Source organism: Morus notabilis, unplaced genomic scaffold, assembly GCF_000414095.1.
Source record: "Morus notabilis unplaced genomic scaffold, ASM41409v2 Scaffold184, whole genome shotgun sequence".
NCBI lineage: Eukaryota > Viridiplantae > Streptophyta > Magnoliopsida > Rosales > Moraceae > Morus > Morus notabilis.
The window spans coordinates 466516-485944 of NW_010387636.1; the positions used below are offsets into that span (position 1 = coordinate 466516).

The 19429-nt window shown below is 34.7% G+C and overlaps 2 protein-coding genes across 2 annotated transcripts; one reads left to right on the forward strand and one right to left on the reverse strand.

Moving 5' to 3' along the window:
• The first annotated feature begins 4146 nt into the window (after positions 1 to 4146).
• Positions 4147 to 8252, forward strand: LOC21409412 (protein NETWORKED 2D). The gene is made up of 3 exons (XM_024177179.1): positions 4147 to 4240; positions 5337 to 6705; positions 6763 to 8252. The coding sequence occupies exons 1-3, from the start codon at positions 4147 to 4149 to the stop codon at positions 8192 to 8194; spliced, it is 2895 nt and encodes a 964-aa protein (XP_024032947.1). The 3' UTR covers positions 8195 to 8252.
• A 5692-nt stretch (positions 8253 to 13944) lies between these two features.
• Positions 13945 to 16195, reverse strand: LOC21409413 (glutaredoxin-C3). The gene is made up of 4 exons (XM_010115134.2): positions 15954 to 16195; positions 14630 to 14703; positions 14448 to 14546; positions 13945 to 14345 (listed from the first exon to the last, which is right to left on the reverse strand). Exons 1-4 carry the CDS (start codon positions 16112 to 16114, stop codon positions 14290 to 14292), a joined length of 390 nt encoding a protein of 129 aa, XP_010113436.1. The 5' UTR covers positions 16115 to 16195; the 3' UTR covers positions 13945 to 14289.
• Positions 16196 to 19429: the final 3234 nt, after the last annotated feature.

Consider the following 19429-nt stretch of genomic DNA (forward strand, 5'->3'; position numbering starts at 1 on the left):
TGAAAATAATAATACACATAATTTTTTATTTGAGGTGCAGCGAGGCTAATAGTTGTTAATCCAACTATAAGAAATAACTGTAATAGTTTATCAATATGTATAATAGACAACTAATTATATACATCTCTGTCTTTTCCTACTAAATAAATAAATTCAGTACACTCAAGATCGTACCTTTACCTCCTGCAATACAAAAATGGTATTCATCCTTATAAGGCATCTTCAACTTATTATTCTATTCTAACGTTTTTTTATCTTAAAAAATAATAATAATTTCTCGCCATCTAAAAAGTTCATCTCCATACCATTTACTTCAAATTTTACTCTAAAAGAAATACTTTTAGGCCCCGTTCATTTCGCTGATTCGAGTTTAGAATTCGAGTTTTGCTACAGTAAAAAGCTCTCATAAACAATCACATCTAACTTTTTTGCTACAGTAAAAAGCTCTCACATAAAATCACATCTCAACTCGAATTAAAAACTCGAATCAACGAACTAAACGAGCCCTAATTAGTTATTCATTTTTTACTTACTATAATAATTATCAATAATTGATCTATTTAACCAATTACGCATTATAGTACATATAAATGTAATAAAATAATATATTATTTAAAGAAATAATAAATTAATAATATTAATTAAACACAAATTTATTTAATTAAACACGGACTTACAACCAAACAGAATTATTCAAAAAAGAGCTCAACAACAACAACACCAAGGGCATCTTATACGCCGAATGCTTTTAGCTAATATTTCAATAATATTAGAGGACCCGAAACTAATCTACCGGATTACTAAATTATTGATTTTTTTATGTTATATTAAGTTTATTTTATGTCTTTGTACTTTATAGTTTATGTTATGTTCTTTTACGTTAATTTAATATTAGCATAAGTTTATTCTAATTATGGTAATATTTTGAATTTTTAGAATTGTCATTTAATTTTTTATTATTACATATTGATTTAGTTTATTTTCACAAATATTCAAATTAAACTGAAATTTTTTAAAACTAGGATACCAAAAGGAAGATTTTTATTTTTTGGTAGCAAAAAGGGAACAATTTCGACCACGTTTTTAAACTTGGGGTAAAAATTAGGACATCAAAAATGCAAGTGAACTTCTAAATTAACAAAAGCAAAAAAAAGAAGAAAAAAAAAAAAAAACACAATAGCGCAATTGCGCTTATGTGAACAGTGGGCGGCATATTTGCCACATCCAGAAAGTGAAATAAAAAGTGAGTCCAAAAAGTGCATGTTTCCAAGTCCCTCCAAGAATAACAGAAACACCTGTCCTGGACGTGCAACTTATTTGGGCGCCTAAGCTTTACACACGAGCACTCTTATTAAAATTAGGGTTGACAATCGGATAGTGATTTGATGATATGATTTGAAACCATACAAAGTTAATAGGTTTGAATTTATTATAAATGAATTTGGGTTATAAGACGCGATTATCACAATTAATAAATGAGTTAGATTATGATTGACTTCTTAACACGAAGTGACACGAATTGACATGAATTGACTATATGTGTCATTAGCAATCTAATAATATGTTATATAACATGAAAGTTTATATGACATATTAAATACAAAGAATGTGAATTTTAATATTTGCAGGTAAAATTTATTTATTTTTCTTAAAAGAAAAGATAAATTGACCAATAAATGTGTTAAACATGTCTTGACCGTATTAAATAAGTCATTATTATATTAGTTATTTATTCAACATATTAATTTAAACGGGTTATATGGGTTGACACGATTAACATGATTAATAAATTGGTTGTATTTGGGTTGACATTTTTAACACATTTAATAAACATGTCGTGTTTGGATTGATATTTTCTAATACGATTAATAAACGGATTGACACAAATACGACTCACTAACACGAATTGTCACCCTTAATTAAAATGGTGTGCCCCGTGTGTTATTAGTGATGCCTAAAGCATATTATTCTTATTTATTTATTTAGTTTTGCTGAATAGCATATGATTCTTACTGTAAACATATTTTCCATATTTGGATCTTATTATTATCTCATACTTCACATCTTTATATTCTATAATCTCGTTCGCTTTGTGAATCGAGTTTTCAATTCGAGTTGAAATGTGACATTTTTCTTGAGCTTTTGACTGTAACAGAAAGAGTTAAATGTGACATTTTCTGAGAGTTTTTAACAATAGAAACTTAGAATTAAAAACTCAAATTGATAAAATAAACGAGATCTATATAATTTATATAACAGAAATACTTTGTATCTCGAGTAATTCATTCCACGGTCTCACGTATTTTGTCAACTTGTCTTTTTTTATTATTTTTTAAATTAAAAAATTGGACATTTTTAAAAAAAATAAAATACTCTTTAAAATGAAACTCTTTTTATTTCTACTCTTATTATTAGCTTATATATTTTTTATTTTTAAAATTAAAAATAATCAAATGATAAATTTTTTAAAAGAGATACTTAACTGGATGGTTAAAAAGCTGCAATTTTCTCTTAAAAATACAAGAGTTGCTTGTTTGTTTTCTTTCTTTTATTCGTATTGTCCGCTTTGATTTTTTTTTTTTTTTGGTACTGTTTTGCTTTCTTTTCAAGGACGATTCCGTCGCAGAGATTAGCGCAGCACAATCATCTAAAACCACATCAGAGAAAGTTTTCTGTTTTGAAAACTTTCTGTTCGTTTTTGTTCTTGGTGCAGAGATGTGGGTGGTTTTTTTTTTTTTTGGTGTTTGCAATAATGGGGATTAGGGATGATGATGAACGGAACGGTTTTTTTAATTATTATAATTTAAGAAAAAAAGGTGCGGATAAATCTATAATTAAACTTTCCACGTACCCTGACAATAAGCTGTGTGTTAAACAAAGACAACAACATCGTGTGTTTATCTCGTTCGGGATAAATATCAGTGCCTTATATGTTACGTATAACTGGTTTCTCTTTTATTTATAATTCTTGTTCTATAAATAAATAATTCTTGTTTTATAAATAGAGGCACTAAATATGAACCTATTTTACAGCCAAAAATAAATGGTGATATTGCATTTATCTTTCTCATATGTTTTCTTTATATAATTTTTCTGCTAGAAGTTTTCTTTATTTGTTATTTTTTAAAATTTTTAATTTTTTTTTACGGTATGTTCTTATTTCTTTAAACATGTAACTTTTGTTATTCCCTACTTCATCAGAAAACTTAGAGCATCTGTAATTATATAATTAATATATCAATTATAAATTTAATATTTGAGTGTAAAAAATACTCTCTAATATAATACTATTTATTGTGTTAAATTTTTTAGATACTATATTTTGTGGTAAATTTTTCACCAAATATGACAAATGAAAATTTTGACATTTAATTGTTATTTGTTAAAACGTTTACTTTTTTATGTAATCATTTTAACTTTTGTATTTTCTAACTATTTTAAAAATAAAAATTTACTTTTACAACTTTTAAAACTTAATGATTATAAGAGAAAGTAAATTTAACATTTTAAATAACATTATACATTGAAATAAAAAATAACATATCATACTATATTTTTTTATGCTAAATATACCATTCGTATTAGTATTTACTATAAAAATAACCTTAAAAGTCGGTTACTTGTACCAAGTTTACACTTTATACAAACTAATATGTTTGTTTTTTAACTGTTTAACTGATAATTAAATAAAATAAAAGGAAAAAGAAAAAGAAAAGTGGGGAACCAAAAAAAGGAGGTGTTGAGCTCTTCACAACCTGGAAAAAGTTTAAAAAAATAAAAGGCAATATCCACGTGGAAATACCCCACTGAATGACCTTTTCATTCTTCATTTTCTTTTACGGTTCATCTTTGCATGTATTTTCTTTTTCTTTAATAGGAACTTTCTTAGCTTTATGAAAAGGAAAAGGAAAGCTTTGACAAAAAATTCGGCCGGAGTTTGCTCCCCTCCATGATCCAATTATTAGAAAAACTTGGTGGCACATTCCTCTTTTCTTTGCATAGAGAGAGAGAGAGAGAGAGAGAGAGAGAGAATTGCATGTCTTTTGGTGTAAATAGAAAGGCAAGGGACAAGAATTTTGCATGATTTTGTTGCAAATATAGAGAGAAGAGAGAGAATAGAGAATTTACAAGAAGTAAAAAAAAAAAATGTTGCAGAGAGCTGCAAGCAATGCATATTCATGGTGGTGGGCAAGCCACATCAGAACCAAGCAATCGAAATGGCTTGAGCAAAACCTCCAAGGTAATTTATTTATTTCCATAAAAGAATATCGGGTTTTGTTCTTATAAACATCTACAAAATGGAATATAATTTCAAGTTTTTGGGGTGGATGGTAAGATTTGAGTCATATTTCCTTAGCCATTTGCTGCTGTTTGTGATTTCTTTGACTGATCAATATCTAATTTGTTTGTCTCTATCACAAAGCTTCAAAAACTTTCTGCCCGGACTAGGACACTTTTTGATGTCTAAATCAGTTTCTTATTACCATCCTGTTATATATAGGTCTGATCCAGGCTTATTATAGATATATGATATATGATATGTGATTTCCTCATACTATATTTGATACGTTTGATTCCGCTCATTCTGAATCTGGTTTTCTTTTTTTCCTATCATTTTAGGACTTCCCAGAATCTGAAATCGTGTTCGTAAGATTAGCTGCTTATTTTTTATTATTCTTATCCATTCTTATTATTTATTATTTATTTTTTTATTTTGTTGTGGATCTCCATATTACAGGATGGTGTATGTTTAATTTAGTACATTTACTGATTTGTAATTTTGAGTATTGACAAATTGTCCATAACGTCTTCCTGTATTCTAAAACGTAAATAAGTTATCTCAGTTTCACATATTCTCATTTGCCATTTTCTGAAGGCAACTGGTTTTACAAAAATTGGAAGTAATTGGACTTCATCACTTCAATAATGAAAGTAGACGGTGACAATTTTTTCTTGTCACGTAGCTGTGGTCTGATCAATATACAAATATTTGAAAGCAATTCAACCCTATGACCTTCATATTTTTTCTTTTTTTAAAGAAACGAGAGAAAAAATATATATATTATTATGAGATAAAAAAGGATTACGGCAACGTAAATATTCCTAGCAAAATTCAGGGGGAAAAAAAAAAAAAAAAAAACCACAAGTAAAACCGAGAAAACTATAAAAAAGATTACCAGTCTCTAACAAGGTCTGAAAACAAAAGCTCACTAAACTCCTTATCAGAAAGAATTCAAAAGCAATATTTATGATCTTCATAAATTTGAGTTATGGAATTCACTGCGGTATCTGTTTTCGTAGGAAAGAAACACTAACAAAATGTATGGGAATTGCAGATATGGAGGAAAAGGTGCAAACTGTACTTAAACTCATTGAAGAGGATGGAGATTCCTTTGCCAAGAGAGCAGAAATGTACTACAAAAAGAGACCGGAGCTGATAAACTTTGTGGAGGAATCCTACAGAGCTTATCGGGCCTTGGCCGAGCGGTATGATCACATTTCAACAGAGCTGCAAAACGCCAACACCACAATTGCTTCTGTTTTCCCGGAACAAGTTCAGTTTGCGATGGATGAAGAGGATGAAGATGCCAAAGCTCGGGTTCCAAAAAAGGTTTCGGAAGGTTCGAAATCAAATATCCCAAAGGTTCCAAAGGGTCCTTTCAAAGAGTTGAAGAGTATCATCACAACAGCATCAGCTACAAAAAAGTTGCTACCAAAAAGGACGACAAAAGCAGGAACTACCGCAATAGTTTCTAAATCGGGTCTTAAAAAATCTGAGGCACTAGAAGAGATCGACAGGCTTCAGAAACAGATCCTAGCCCTACAAACTGAGAAAGAGTTTGTAAAGAGTTCTTATGAGAATGGTCTTGCAAAATACTGGGAGATTGAGAACCAGATCAAGGAATTGCAAGAAAGAGTATGCAGTTTGCAAGATGAATTTGGTGAGGGAATGGTCATTGAAGATGACGAGGCGAGGAATCTGATGGCAGAAGCAGCTATAAAATCATGCCAAGAGAGATTAGCGCAGTTGCAAGAGGAACAGGATAGATCAACAGAGGAAGCCATAGTTGAATCCCGAAGGATAAGGGACACCAAGGATAGGTTGGAGTCTCTCAAGGGTGAGTTCCAATACAATCAGATCAACAAGGAAAATCCTTTCACAAGAGATGAATCTAAGAAAGAAGTAGAAGTCCTAAATGACTTAGATGAAGAGGCGATTAGTGAAACAAAAGAGAGACAGGAGCTGGAATCGTTGCGAGACAAAATCAAGGAGCAGTTTGAGGGCAAGTCAAACACGTCTCTCACGGTGACAGAAATGGTGGAGAAGATTGATGAACTTGTGAACAAAGTGATCAGCTTAGAAACTGCAGTGTCATCACAAGCTGCTCTTGTGAAGAGACTAAAAAGCGAAACCGATGAGCTTCAAGCCCAAATTCGAACCTTGGAAAGTGACAAGGCAACTCTAATTGATGGGAAGAAAAATTTAAGCAACAAGCTTAAGGAAATGGAGGAAAAGTTTGATGGAATTCAGGTTCTCAACCAAAGTTTTAAAGAACAGAACAACAATCTCCAAACACATTTTACTGAAGCACGCTGTAATCTCGATCACCTTTCTGATAAACTACAAAGTGTGAAGCCAGATGAGGAGCTTAATATCACAGGTTCATCAGAAACAGAATCAGGCTCAGTCAAAGAAGCCAATTTGCAGAAACATCTTGAGGCACAAGAAGACATTGTGAATCCTTTTGACGGTTTTTCAAGCAAAAGAAATCCTTTTGACGAGTTCGAGAAAATGCAGAATGTAAAATCATGTGACGAAATGAAGGTTACAGGTTCTTTGCAGAAAGAGAGGGAATCTCCAAGTGAGGAAAGATTGTCAGAAGAGACGAAAGAAGAAGATGACAGAAAAAAAACAGGTGATGATTCTACAAAAGCCACTGGAGTTCTTAGTACTTATGATTGTGAGCAACAAAAAGAAGTTTCTCAATCCCAAGGAGATCAGAAACTGCTTGTCGAAGATAATAAGCAAACCCAATTAAACTCAATCGATGTCAAACCAAAGGAACAGCCAAGAGAAGAAGAAGAAGAAGAAGAAGAAGAACCAGATTGGCAGAAGCTGTTTATGAGTGGAATAGAGGACAGACAAAAGATTCTGTTGACAGAATATACATCAACTCTTAGAAATTACAAGGATGTGAAAAAGAAGCTAGGTGAAGTTGAGAAGAAAAGTAGAGACAACCTCTTTGAAATATCATTGCAGCTGAAGGAACTAAATAGTGCTAATGCCAGGAAAGATGACGAGATCAGAACACTGCGCTTAAAACTCGGTTTTCTTGAAGAGACTCTAAACATCGAAAACAAGGACAAAGATGTCAAAATATTAGACACAAAAACCATACCCCCAGCAGAAGAAGAGGAGGAAGACAAAGAAGACATCAAGGCAATTGTCACTGACCAAACACCAACGATGACAGCAACAGAGGAAAAATTCCGCATGAGCATAGACGAACTTCTTGAGCAGAACCTAGATTTCTGGTTGAGATTCAGCAGCTCATTCCATCAAATCCAGAAATTCAATACGGAAGTCCAGGACTTGAAATCTGAGATAACAAAACTGGAAGAAAAAAGAAAGAACCAAGATGGAAACAGTAACACACTCCAGAACCTGTTCAAATCTGATGCAAGGCCATTGTACAAGCACCTGAGGGAGATACAGACTGAGCTATCAGTCTGGTCCGAGAAGAGTGCACTTCTGAAGGAAGAACTTCAATGCAGATTCTCATCATTGTGTGACATCCAAGAGGAGATAACTAAGGCTCTGAAGGCCAGTGCAGAGGACGATGACTTCAAGTTCACGAGCTACCAAGCCGCTAAGTTTCAAGGAGAGGTTTTAAACATGAAACAAGAGAACAATAAGGTGGCTGATGAGTTGCAGGCGGGTTTGGATCATGTCACAACGATGCAGATTGATGTGGAGAGGACTCTGGCAAAGTTGAATGAGGAGTTCAGTTTGGCTGGCTCAAAGAAACAGAATGATCCTCACTTGAGCCACACAGAGAGTAGGTCTCGTGTGCCTTTGAGATCGTTTATATTTGGTGTGAAGAAGAAGAAGCAAAGAGCTTCAATATTCTCTTGTATGGCTCCGGCCATGCACAGAAAGTACCATGGTCTGAGAGCAGGTCCTCCTTTTTAAGTTTATTCTTTTATTGGTTTGTGCAGGTTGTGTTTTTCTTTTTTGGGGTTTTCTTTTTATTGGGGGGATGATGATTGAAAGAGAAAGTAAGTACTACAGAACAAGTTAATTTGGTACGTCTTGGGAATTTTTTTCTATTATTATCTTCTTGTAGATTTCTAAATGATTATGGACCATTTGGGGATTGATTATTGAAAGCAGACTTGAAAAGAAAATTATCTGCAATATTATTCATTGTAGCGGAAATACATTTAAATAGGCAGCCAAGGAACTAGCTTACCCGAATAAAAGAAGATATCCTAATAAGAATCTGATTTGATTTTTAATAATCAAATCAGATTTTATTGAGTAAATCTCTAATCCTAACAAACCGGGATAATCAATAGAAGTAGATAAGGAAAGATTTGAATATTCAAAATCTTCCACATTGATTTACCCAATCAAATTAATTTGATCTGCCGACACGCCCCCTCAAGCTTGGACGTAAATGTCTATGAGTCCGAGCTTGCTTACTAACTCTTCAAATGCTGGTCCGTGCAGTCCTTTAGTTAGAATATCTGCCACTTGTTGCTTTGTAGGGATGTATCCAACACTTATTATTCCACTCTCGATCTTTTCTGTAATAAAATGCCTATCCACCTCCACATGTTTAGTTATGTCATGATGAACTGGGTTATGTGCTATGCTAATCGTAGCCTTATTATCGCAATAGAGCTGCATAGGAAACTCACCATCAATTCTTAATTCTCCCAGTAGTCATTTTATCCATATTGCCTCACAAATGCCTTGAGCCATAGCTCTATATTCAGCCTCAGCACTGCTTCTTGCAACTACTGCCTGTTTCTTGCTACGCCAAGTCACTAGGTTTCCCCAAAGCTGAGTACAATACACTGATGTTGACCTCCTATCTTCTTCAGAGCCTGCCCAATCTGCATCCGTGTAGATTTTTACTTTCCTATCTTCGTTCTTCTGGAAGAATAGTCTTCTCCCTGGATTCTTCTTGAGATACCTTAATATTCGATAGACTATATCAAGGTGTTTTTGGTGTGGTGAATGCATGTATTGGCTTACCACACTGACCGCAAATGCTATGTCCGGTCTAGTGTGTGAGAGATAGATCAGTCTTCCCACAAGCCTCTGATATCTACTTGTGTCCACCTGATTTCCATCACCTACATTCCTCCTCCCTCTCGGTTCAATTGGGGTTGTCTACAGGCTTGCAACCGAGCATTCGTGTCTCTTCTAATAAATCCATCGTGTACTTTCTTTGTGATATGGAGATCCCATCTTTACTTCTTGCAACCTCCATTCCTAGAAAATATTTCATGAATCCTAGGTCCTTGATCTCAAATTCCCTTGCCATAATCTTCTTAATCTCTTGTATCTCTTGAAAGTCATCCCCAGTCAAAATTATGTCGTCCACATACACAATCAAAATCGTAACCTTGCTGTTTGTAGAGTGTTTGACAAAGAGAGTGTGATCTGATTGTCCTTGTACATACCCATGACCTTTGATTACTTTAGAGAATCTTTCAAACCACGCCCTCGGTGACTGTTTTAAACCATATAGAGACTTATTCAACTTACACACTATATTGTCCCGTCTGCTCTTATAGAAACCGGGTGGAAGACTCATTTATACTTCTTCTTCTAGCTCTCCATTCAGAAAAGCATTCTTTACATCAAGTTGATAAAGAGGCCAATCCATATTTGCTGCTAAAGATAAGAGAACCCGGACAGTGTTAAGCTTTGCAACTGGAGCAAACGTCTCTGTGTAGTCTATCCCATAGGTTTGTGTGAAGCCTTTTGCTACCAATCGGGCTTTGTACCGCTCTACTGAACCATCAGGCTTTACTTTCACTGTGAACACCCACTTACATCCCACTACTCTCTTGTTTTGCGGTAGTTCTACCAAGCTCCAAGTATTGTTCTTCTCAAGGGCACGCATCTCTTCTAGGACCGCATTCTTCCATTCTGGGACAGCTAGAGCTTCGTCAATCGTCCTGGGAATATCAATTCTAGAAAGATTTGTTGTGAACGCACGAAACGAGGGTGATAGATTATCATATGACACAAATTTGGAAATCGGATGTTTTGTACATGTCCTAACACCTTTCCTTAGAGCAATAGGATCATCTAGTCTATCAAGGAGAGTTTCGGGATTACCTGGGGATGAAGGATTAGAACCCACCATAGGTTCGGATTCAGGGCAGTCCACCGTGCCTATGAGTTGTTTATTTTCTTGAAAGTTCTTCCTCCGAGAGTAGACTTGCAATTTCGGCTGTGGTTGTGACTGCTGGAGTGGCTGTAAACACGGCAGGGATGACTGTAGTGGCTGAGGAGCTTCAACTTCAGTTTCGGTTTGGGCTAAAACTGGAATCTCGACAATCGGGGCTGAATGTGGGGCCAAAGATAATGGTGGAGTTTCTTCAACTGTGGCTGTAACATCCCATTCCCACACATAAGCTTCTTTATCATTACTCTCCCCCTGAAGCGGAGTGTGGGGATAATAAGGGACCTCTTCAAAGAAGGTAACATCTCGGGTAACAAAATATTTTTTTGTTTGGGGGCAAAAACAACGATACCCCTTTTTTGTTGGAGAATATCCAAGGAAGATGGTTTTTATGGCTCGGGGTTCAAGTTTGGAACGATGTTGGGAATGGACGTGGACAAATGCAGTACAACCAAAGGTTTTTAGAGGGAGGTTATTTGTGAGGATATTGAAGTGTGGAACTTGGGTTGTAAGAACGAATAATGGGGTTTGAAACTTGAGAGGGCAGCTTGGTAATCTATTGATGATAAATGATGCGGTTAAAATGACATCACCCCACAGATATTTGGGTACATTCATAGTGAACATGAGGGCACGAGCCACTTCCAGTAAATGTCGATTCTTTCTTTCTGAGATTCCATTCTGCTGTGGTGTTTCAGTACAAGAACTTTGGTGAATGATTCCATGCTGGCCAAGATAATTACCCAAAGTGGACTGAAAATATTCACCACCATTATCGGTCCTTAAAACGAAAATCTTTCTCTGAAATTGAGTTTGAACCATTTTGTGGAGGGTTTGGAAGATTTGGTTGGTGTCCAATTTTTCCTTAAGCAAATAAACCCATGTTACCCGTGTATGGTCATCCATAAATGTGATGAACCATCGTTTTCCATTCAAGGTTGTTACTCTAGAAGGGCCCCATATATCATTGTGAATCAAGGAGAAAGGCATAGAGGGTGCATATGGTTTTGGTGAAAAAGGTATACGTGTATGCTTCGCAAATTGACAAATATCACAATCAAATGAAATAGTATTTTTATTCTTGAATAGGTCTGGTAACAAAAACTTTAAATAGGAAAAACTAAGGTGGCCAAGTCTATGATGCCACAACATTATTTCTTTATCATTGGAAACCGAAACAAATGATACTCCAGACACATGTGCTTGTCGACTCTCAGATTTGTCAAGAAAATAAAGTCCCTCATAGGCTCTCACACTGCCAATCGTCTTCCCCGATGATAGGTCCTAAAATTGGCACATAGAAAAGTGAAAATTAACCACACAGTTATTGTCATGGGTGAGTTTACTAATGGACAGCAAATTGCACTTTAAAGCTGGAACATGTAGGACAGAATGAAGAATAAGATTTTTTGAGATTTGTACTGAACCTATTCCAGAAATAGTAGCTAGAGACCCATCGGCAATCTTAATTTTAACATTACTAGAGCATTGAGTGTAGGAAGAGAAGTGTTTGAAACAACCTGTCATATGGTCAGAGGCACCGGAATCAATGATCCACGGTTCCTGGGTATGAAGTGATGAGATCAAGGCTGAATGGTTACCATTATGTGTCGTGGTGCATAACCCTACATTAGAAATTGGCTTAGATGATGTAGGTGTTGGAGTGAGAAGACGATAAAGTTGCTCTAGCTACTCCTTGGTCAGTGAAATTGATGATTCTGCAGCCTGTTGTTGTGTAGAGGCTTCCATTCCATGCTTGTCTTGGGTGGCTTGAAAACCTCTTCCTTCATTCTGCTTCCGAGGGGTCCAGTTTGCTGGTTTCCCATGAATTTTCCAACAAGTATCTTTGGTATGTCCGGATTTCCTGCAATGATCACACCAAGGCCGGTTTCTTCTTTGTTGATTCTCATTCAGAAGTGTCCATGGTTGAATTTCCAGCATCATTAAACGTTGGAGTCACGGCATCATTGGGGGTTCCTAGCATTAATTTTTTTCGGCTCTCTTCTTGCTTCACTTCTGAAAATACTACACGAACATCTGGCAGGGGCTTTGTGCTTAAGATCCTTTCACGAACATCATCTAGGGTTTTATTCAGGCCAAGTAAGAATTTGTAAACCCTATCTCTCTCCAGAATTTCCTTGTACCGCTTATGATCCTGGGCACAATGCCATGTAGTTTCGTCAAGAATATCAAGTTGCTGCCAATGACGTGATAAAGAATGAAAATATTCGGTTACACTGAGTTCTCCTTGGCGAAGATCGTTCAGAATGCCTTTGAGCCTGAAAATCTCTGAAGTATGCTCCCTGTTAGAATAACTTCTCTTCACTGAGTCCCACATCTCTTTCGCTGTTTTGTAATACATAAAGTTTTCTCCCATCTCAGCATTCATGGAGTTAATCAGCCATGACCGAACCATGTTGTTTTCTGTTTTCCATGTTTTAAACTTGGGATCTTTCTCATTCGGTTGTGCAACATCACCGGTAAGATAGTCTTCTTTTCCTTTTCCTTCTATGAACATCATTACCGAATATGACCATTGGGCGAAATTCTGTCCATTAAATTTGTGACTCGTGATTTGCTGAAACGGGGCTTCAAATCCACTGATCTGAATCGGATTAGCAGTCCCTGATGAGGCAGAGGTAACCTCTGATGATGAGGTTTCTTTCCCGCCAGCCATTCCGTATTTTGTCATCACGGTTGGCAAAGAGTATTAAGGTTCAGAGAGTGGCTCTGATACCATGAAAGCAGACTTGAAAAGAAAATTATCTGCAATATTATTCATTGTAGCGGAAATACATTTAAATAGGCAGCCAAGGAACTAACTTACCCGAATAAAAGAAGATATCCTAATAAGAATCTGATTTGATTTTTAATAATCAAATTAGATTTTATTGACTAAATCTCTAATCCTAACAAACCGGGATAATCAATAGAAGTAGATAAGGAAATATTTGAATATTCAAAATCTTCCACATGGATTTACCCGATTTGATCTGCCGACAATTATCAGGTGTTCTAAATCAATTCTTTAACAATTTTAGGCGTTTGGTATCAAAATGAGAAGGGTGGAGCACTAATGAAAGTTTTATAATACCAAAAGTGATACAACGGGCAAAATACACAACAATGCCATCGAGAAGACAAAGGAAGTGAAGATCTCTTGAAGACAATATGAACTGGAATTATAGAAACTTTAAATTATTGAGAAGAATGAATATCAATTCTTATTCCTTGAATCAGCCGGTACACACATATATACAAGTAGGAAAACTTTGACTAATCTTAGACTGTAACTAAATAAGGAAACAAACCCACTAAACTAGGAAAATATAAAATTAGAATCTTGTAAGTAACACCGGATTCTTCTCCTAATTTATACACAAAATATCAGGGATAATTCCTAGGAATCTTCCCTAATTGATTCGGAAATCTCAACAGAAACCCAGCACACATTTATGCCAATTAAAAAAAAGGTAGACTTTTGAATTGAATGGATGAGCAAAACAAGGACAAAAAGTAGAAATATACGTCATACGATATGCCGCTCGTATATACAGCATGCCAAAATTACATAAACAATGTACAAATGTAGCCTAGCAGAAGACAAGAATAATCAACACAATCCCACAATCAAAATGTACACAGGTTAATGACAGGGAAACACTTAAGGTTGAGCTTTCTACCAGATTTGAGGAAATCCAAAAGTCCAAACAACATCGACACCGAAATGTTGCTATCATTGAGCTAAAGTGGATAGAAGATCACTACAAAATCAACCAATATCAAGTCATAGCAACATACTTAAACCACCCTTTTTGCAGATGCAGATTGGATGCTTAAGCCTCTTAATTTTCCAGCATCATCAACTTGTGGTAAGAAGTTTCTGTAACTCGCCGTTCAAAACTGCTGCTTTGAGATCTGAAATAAAAAAGAGAACAGCAAACAATATAAACTGAAGAGACCAATGACAGGCTAAATGAAGTGAAAACATTATAATCACACACTAAAGCGAGAGCTAACCATCCGAGCCACCAATATGCTTCCCATTCACAAATATTTGTGGAACAGTTTGTCGGCCTACTAGATCTAGAAGAACGTTCTGAATTTGAGCCCCATCATCTACACATGTGAATCACTTAGAGCCATTACGAAACATTTTCATAAGAAAAGCAGGCACTTAAAACAACCATGGACAGACATACCTCGAAGATCAAGCTCGACAACAAAAGGTTGCTGATGCAGTTCACTGAATATGCGCTTGGCACGCAGGCAATACCTATCAAAACAATAACCAACAACTTTATTGTTTAACATCCCTTAAATAAACCAAAGAATCATGCCAAAACACAGGCAAAGAGAGAATAATCCAAATCGCAGACAGAGAATTGGACAAATAATCTTTTGTTTCTAGTGATTCCTGGGAATTTTTAGCTCATTGCACACGTCACAAAGTGTATCGATTGTGGTTGCAGGCTTAGCCTAAGAATAACTCTACACTTACTTCTGACTTTTAGATTTAGTGATCAAATTATCCCCCACCTTAACTTCAAAAAAGAAAAGAAAGAAAAGAATATCCAGTAAACTACAGCTAATAATAAGTCAAATAACAAGGTCAGTTCTTAATTAAGAAATCAAGAGGCATATTGCATTTGCATTTAACATTAAATGCATGATTTACCTCTATGTTTGACTGCTTAACCACATATGCTAAATAAGCCAACAAGGTCCAAAATCCAAAATCCAAAATTCGCCGTTCATTTCCTTGATCGAAAAAAAAAATAGAGGTTTTAGTTGTTTTTACACCAATAAATATAGCTTCTGTTCATGAAAACTCATGAAACTTCAAAGCAACTCTTGAATTACACCGTTGTAAATGGGTCTTTACTCTACCACAAGAAAATTGTTGTGGTTTTTTCTGGCGCTTTCGCTCCCTCTAAACTTTGACTGAATTGGTCTGTTCCCTATAAACTTTATAATTGAGGAAAATTATTCCTCGAATTTAATAAACTGCATATTATTTCAAAATCAATGAATATTGCTAAAATTTAGAAGAAAACACCCACGTGCACGTGACGTGGGTGCATGCTTCAATTTTCCTTTGAAATTTTAGCTTCGCCTTCAAACGAGCTCACATAACGTGTTCGGTTTTCTTTTTTCTTCTGTTTTTATGGCCGTCATCGATTTGAAGTACTTTGCAACAAAAAGCACCTGCAGATGTGCCAAATACCCAAAATGTTTCACAGAGATTCTCAATCCGTTTTCTTCCCCCCCCCCCCCCCCCCCCCGAAAACAGGAACAGATACCAAAGAAACATGTCGAATCCAAATCTTACACAAAGCAACCAACAGAAACTTATATTTCAGTTAAAAAATCCCTAATTCCACCCATCCAAAGGCTCGATCGTTTTTGCAAAATTTATCAGTACATATTCAATAGTTCGCGAGGAAATAGTATAATTAATCAATCACATTAATTAACCATATTTTTCAAAAAAAAAAAAAAAACAGAGAAGAGCGAGTGTCGTACGGACAGTAGGACTTGGAGAAGATGGCGATCTTGTTGGAGTAGATTGTGTCGTGCACGAACGCTGACGCTGAATTCGAGGCTACGGCTCTCTCCAGCGAATTTCCGATGAGCAGCAAAGTCGCCATCGCCAGCAGAACGACGACGTTCCAGAACCAACGCATTCTTTCTTGCGTATACTAAGAGCCAGTTCAGTAGTATTGCATCATTTCAGAAGAATTGTCCTCTTTTATGCTGAGACACGTCAGAAAACGAAATTAGATAATAGACTAGCTGAGAGCCCACGCGTTGCCGTAGAAAATATTATTGTATTATACAAAAAGTTAAAAATTTTTGTAGTACAGGATTTATTTATTTATATATATATATATATATTATACATATACTAAAAAAGAGGGCGGGATTCAATGTTCATGCTACAGTGTAATGAACAGTGTCTTTTCTGTTTTAGTCATGCTTTTTTTTTTCTGATGAAATTTTAATTACCGTTATGTCCCATTTATAAAATTACGATATTGCCCTCATTTCTAGTTTCCTGCCCGTTTATTTGCTGTGACCATTTTGGTCATTTATTGGATGTTTTGCTTATTTCGTTTGTTCTGCTTTTATTCACTTTCTTTCACTCTTTTTTGTTTCTGTCTCTCTCTCTCCTTCATCTGCTTCCTTCTGGTTCCTTCCGAAGTTTTCTGGATTCTTCTTCTCTAAAATTGAGCCAGGGTTTTTTTATCCCCGTTTTTCATTTGTTGATTCCGCTCATCTTTTTGTTATGTCTTCCTGTTGCCATTTATGTTTTCCGTTGATTTGTTTCTCTAATCTTGAGCTTCCATTTTTTTTTACTGAAATTGGGGTTTTTTTTTTTGGATCTATTTTCCTCCTTTTCTTCTTTTCCCTTCCGTAACCTTTTAGATCTAGCCTTTTTCTTTTTTCGTTTGTTGATTTCGGTCATTTTTTCATTATTTCTTCCTGTTGCCGTTTATGTTTCCTGTTGATTTGCTCCTGTAATATTCAACGCCCTTTTTTTTTACTGAGAATGGGATTTTTTTTCCTCCTGAATCTATTTTCTTCCTTTGGTTTTTTTCCTTCTTGCAACCTTTTAGATCTACTTATTTTTCTAAAAATTTGGCCACATTTCTTTGTTTGCCGTGTTCCTTATTTTGCTACATTTTTAGAATTTTTCTTCCTTTTCTAGATCTACTTTTGTTTTTATTTTTCCGTAGCTAGATTGAAGAGGAATAGGTTTATTTTTTGGGTTCGTTCATTTTTATTATTTTCTAGATTTGCGTTTGTTTTTTTTTTTTTTTTTGTCTCTGGATCTATATTTGTCAAAAAAAAATTTTCCTCCCTGCAATGTTTTATATTTGTATATTTTTCTAGGTTTTTGGCCACATTTCTTCGTTTCCTATTTTCCTTCTTTCTACAACCTTCTAGATCATTCTTTTCCTTTGCTCGATTTATTTATATATATATATATATATTATACATATACTAAAAAAGAGGGCGGGATTCAATGTTCATGCTACAGTGTAATGAACAGTGTCTTTTCTGTTTTAGTCATGCTTTTTTTTTTCTGATGAAATTTTAATTACCGTTATGTCCCATTTATAAAATTACGATATTGCCCTCATTTCTAGTTTCCTGCCCGTTTATTTGCTGTGACCATTTTGGTCATTTATTGGATGTTTTGCTTATTTCGTTTGTTCTGCTTTTATTCACTTTCTTTCACTCTTTTTTGTTTCTGTCTCTCTCTCTCCTTCATCTGCTTCCTTCTGGTTCCTTCCGAAGTTTTCTGGATTCTTCTTCTCTAAAATTGAGCCAGGGTTTTTTTATCCCCGTTTTTCATTTGTTGATTCCGCTCATCTTTTTGTTATGTCTTCCTGTTGCCATTTATGTTTTCCGTTGATTTGTTTCTCTAATCTTGAGCTTCCATTTTTTTTTACTGAAATTGGGGTTTTTTTTTTTGGATCTATTTTCCTCCTTTTCTTCTTTTCCCTTCCGTAACCTTTTAGATCTAGCCTTTTTCTTTTTTCGTTTGTTGATTTCGGTCATTTTTTCATTATTTCTTCCTGTTGCCGTTTATGTTTCCTGTTGATTTGCTCCTGTAATATTCAACGCCCTTTTTTTTTACTGAGAATGGGATTTTTTTTCCTCCTGAATCTATTTTCTTCCTTTGGTTTTTTTCCTTCTTGCAACCTTTTAGATCTACTTATTTTTCTAAAAATTTGGCCACATTTCTTTGTTTGCCGTGTTCCTTATTTTGCTACATTTTTAGAATTTTTCTTCCTTTTCTAGATCTACTTTTGTTTTTATTTTTCCGTAGCTAGATTGAAGAGGAATAGGTTTATTTTTTGGGTTCGTTCATTTTTATTATTTTCTAGATTTGCGTTTGTTTTTTTTTTTTTTTTGTCTCTGGATCTATATTTGTCAAAAAAAAATTTTCCTCCCTGCAATGTTTTATATTTGTATATTTTTCTAGGTTTTTGGCCACATTTCTTCGTTTCCTATTTTCCTTCTTTCTACAACCTTCTAGATCATTCTTTTCCTTTGCTCGACAGGTTTATTTGTATTTTTTTTTTGTATAAATTTTGTTCCCTTCCCTGCAATGTTTTAGATCTGTATATTTTTCTAGGTTTTTTGCCACATTTCTTCGTTTCTTATTTTCCTTTTTTCTGCAACCTTCTAGATCCTTCTTTTCCTTTCGTCGCCAGGTTTATTCGTATTTTTTGTTTGTTTGTATATATATATATATATATATATTCATAGATGTTTTATATTTTATTTTCATGCTTTCGTTGTATATGCATGGTGCCTTTTTCTTTCATTAGGTTGTTAGTTTTGTCCGTAGTTCATTTTGTTAAATATTTTTGTCTTTCTTCCATGATTTCGTTTGTGTTTATTAAATCTATGTTTCGATTACTTTTTTTTTAGGCTGTTGGGTTATTTATTTTATATCTGTGTTTGTTTTTGTATGGTGTTTTGTTTTTTTCCTTCCTAATTTGTTATTCGCATATTATATTGGTAAAGCAAAAAAAAATCCCTTTAAAACAAATGTATAATATTTGTCATGCTCCAAATATGGTGATATTTATATTAATCTTTTACTTTGACACGTGTATCTTTAATTTTCCCATTTTGTATAATATCTAACCGATTAATAAGTGTTTATTATTTGTTGGTTCTACCTTGCGTTGCTTTTCATGCATTGTGATGGCTGTTGCAAACTAATCATTACTTTTATTGGTTTCTGTTTGTAGGGATTTGTATCCGAGGTTAAGCAAGACATGGGTAACTTTTTCTATATATACTGGATGTTACTCTTTTACTATTGCTTTGTCTACATTTCTCAGCTTATATTGTCTACCATATTCTGTTATCTCCGCTTTGCCACTCTTTAAAGACCATAATAATACTACCTGTTTCTTACTACTCTTATCGCTTCCTTTATATATCTTTGTTCTATTCCTGCTGCTCAGTAATTTTCG

Coding starts and splice junctions, on each gene's coding strand:
- LOC21409412 (XM_024177179.1), top strand. CDS start 4,147: ATGTTGCAGAGAGCTGCAAGCAATGCATATTCATGGTGGTGGGCAAGC. Junction 4,241..5,336: donor GCTTGAGCAAAACCTCCAAG/GTAATTTATTTA, acceptor TGGGAATTGCAG/ATATGGAGGAAAAGGTGCAA. Junction 6,706..6,762: donor TCAGTCAAAGAAGCCAATTT/GCAGAAACATCT, acceptor CGGTTTTTCAAG/CAAAAGAAATCCTTTTGACG.
- LOC21409413 (XM_010115134.2), bottom strand. CDS start 16,114: ATGCGTTGGTTCTGGAACGTCGTCGTTCTGCTGGCGATGGCGACTTTG. Junction 14,547..14,629: donor TGTCGAGCTTGATCTTCGAG/GTATGTCTGTCC, acceptor TCACATGTGTAG/ATGATGGGGCTCAAATTCAG. Junction 14,346..14,447: donor GCATATTGGTGGCTCGGATG/GTTAGCTCTCGC, acceptor TTTTTATTTCAG/ATCTCAAAGCAGCAGTTTTG.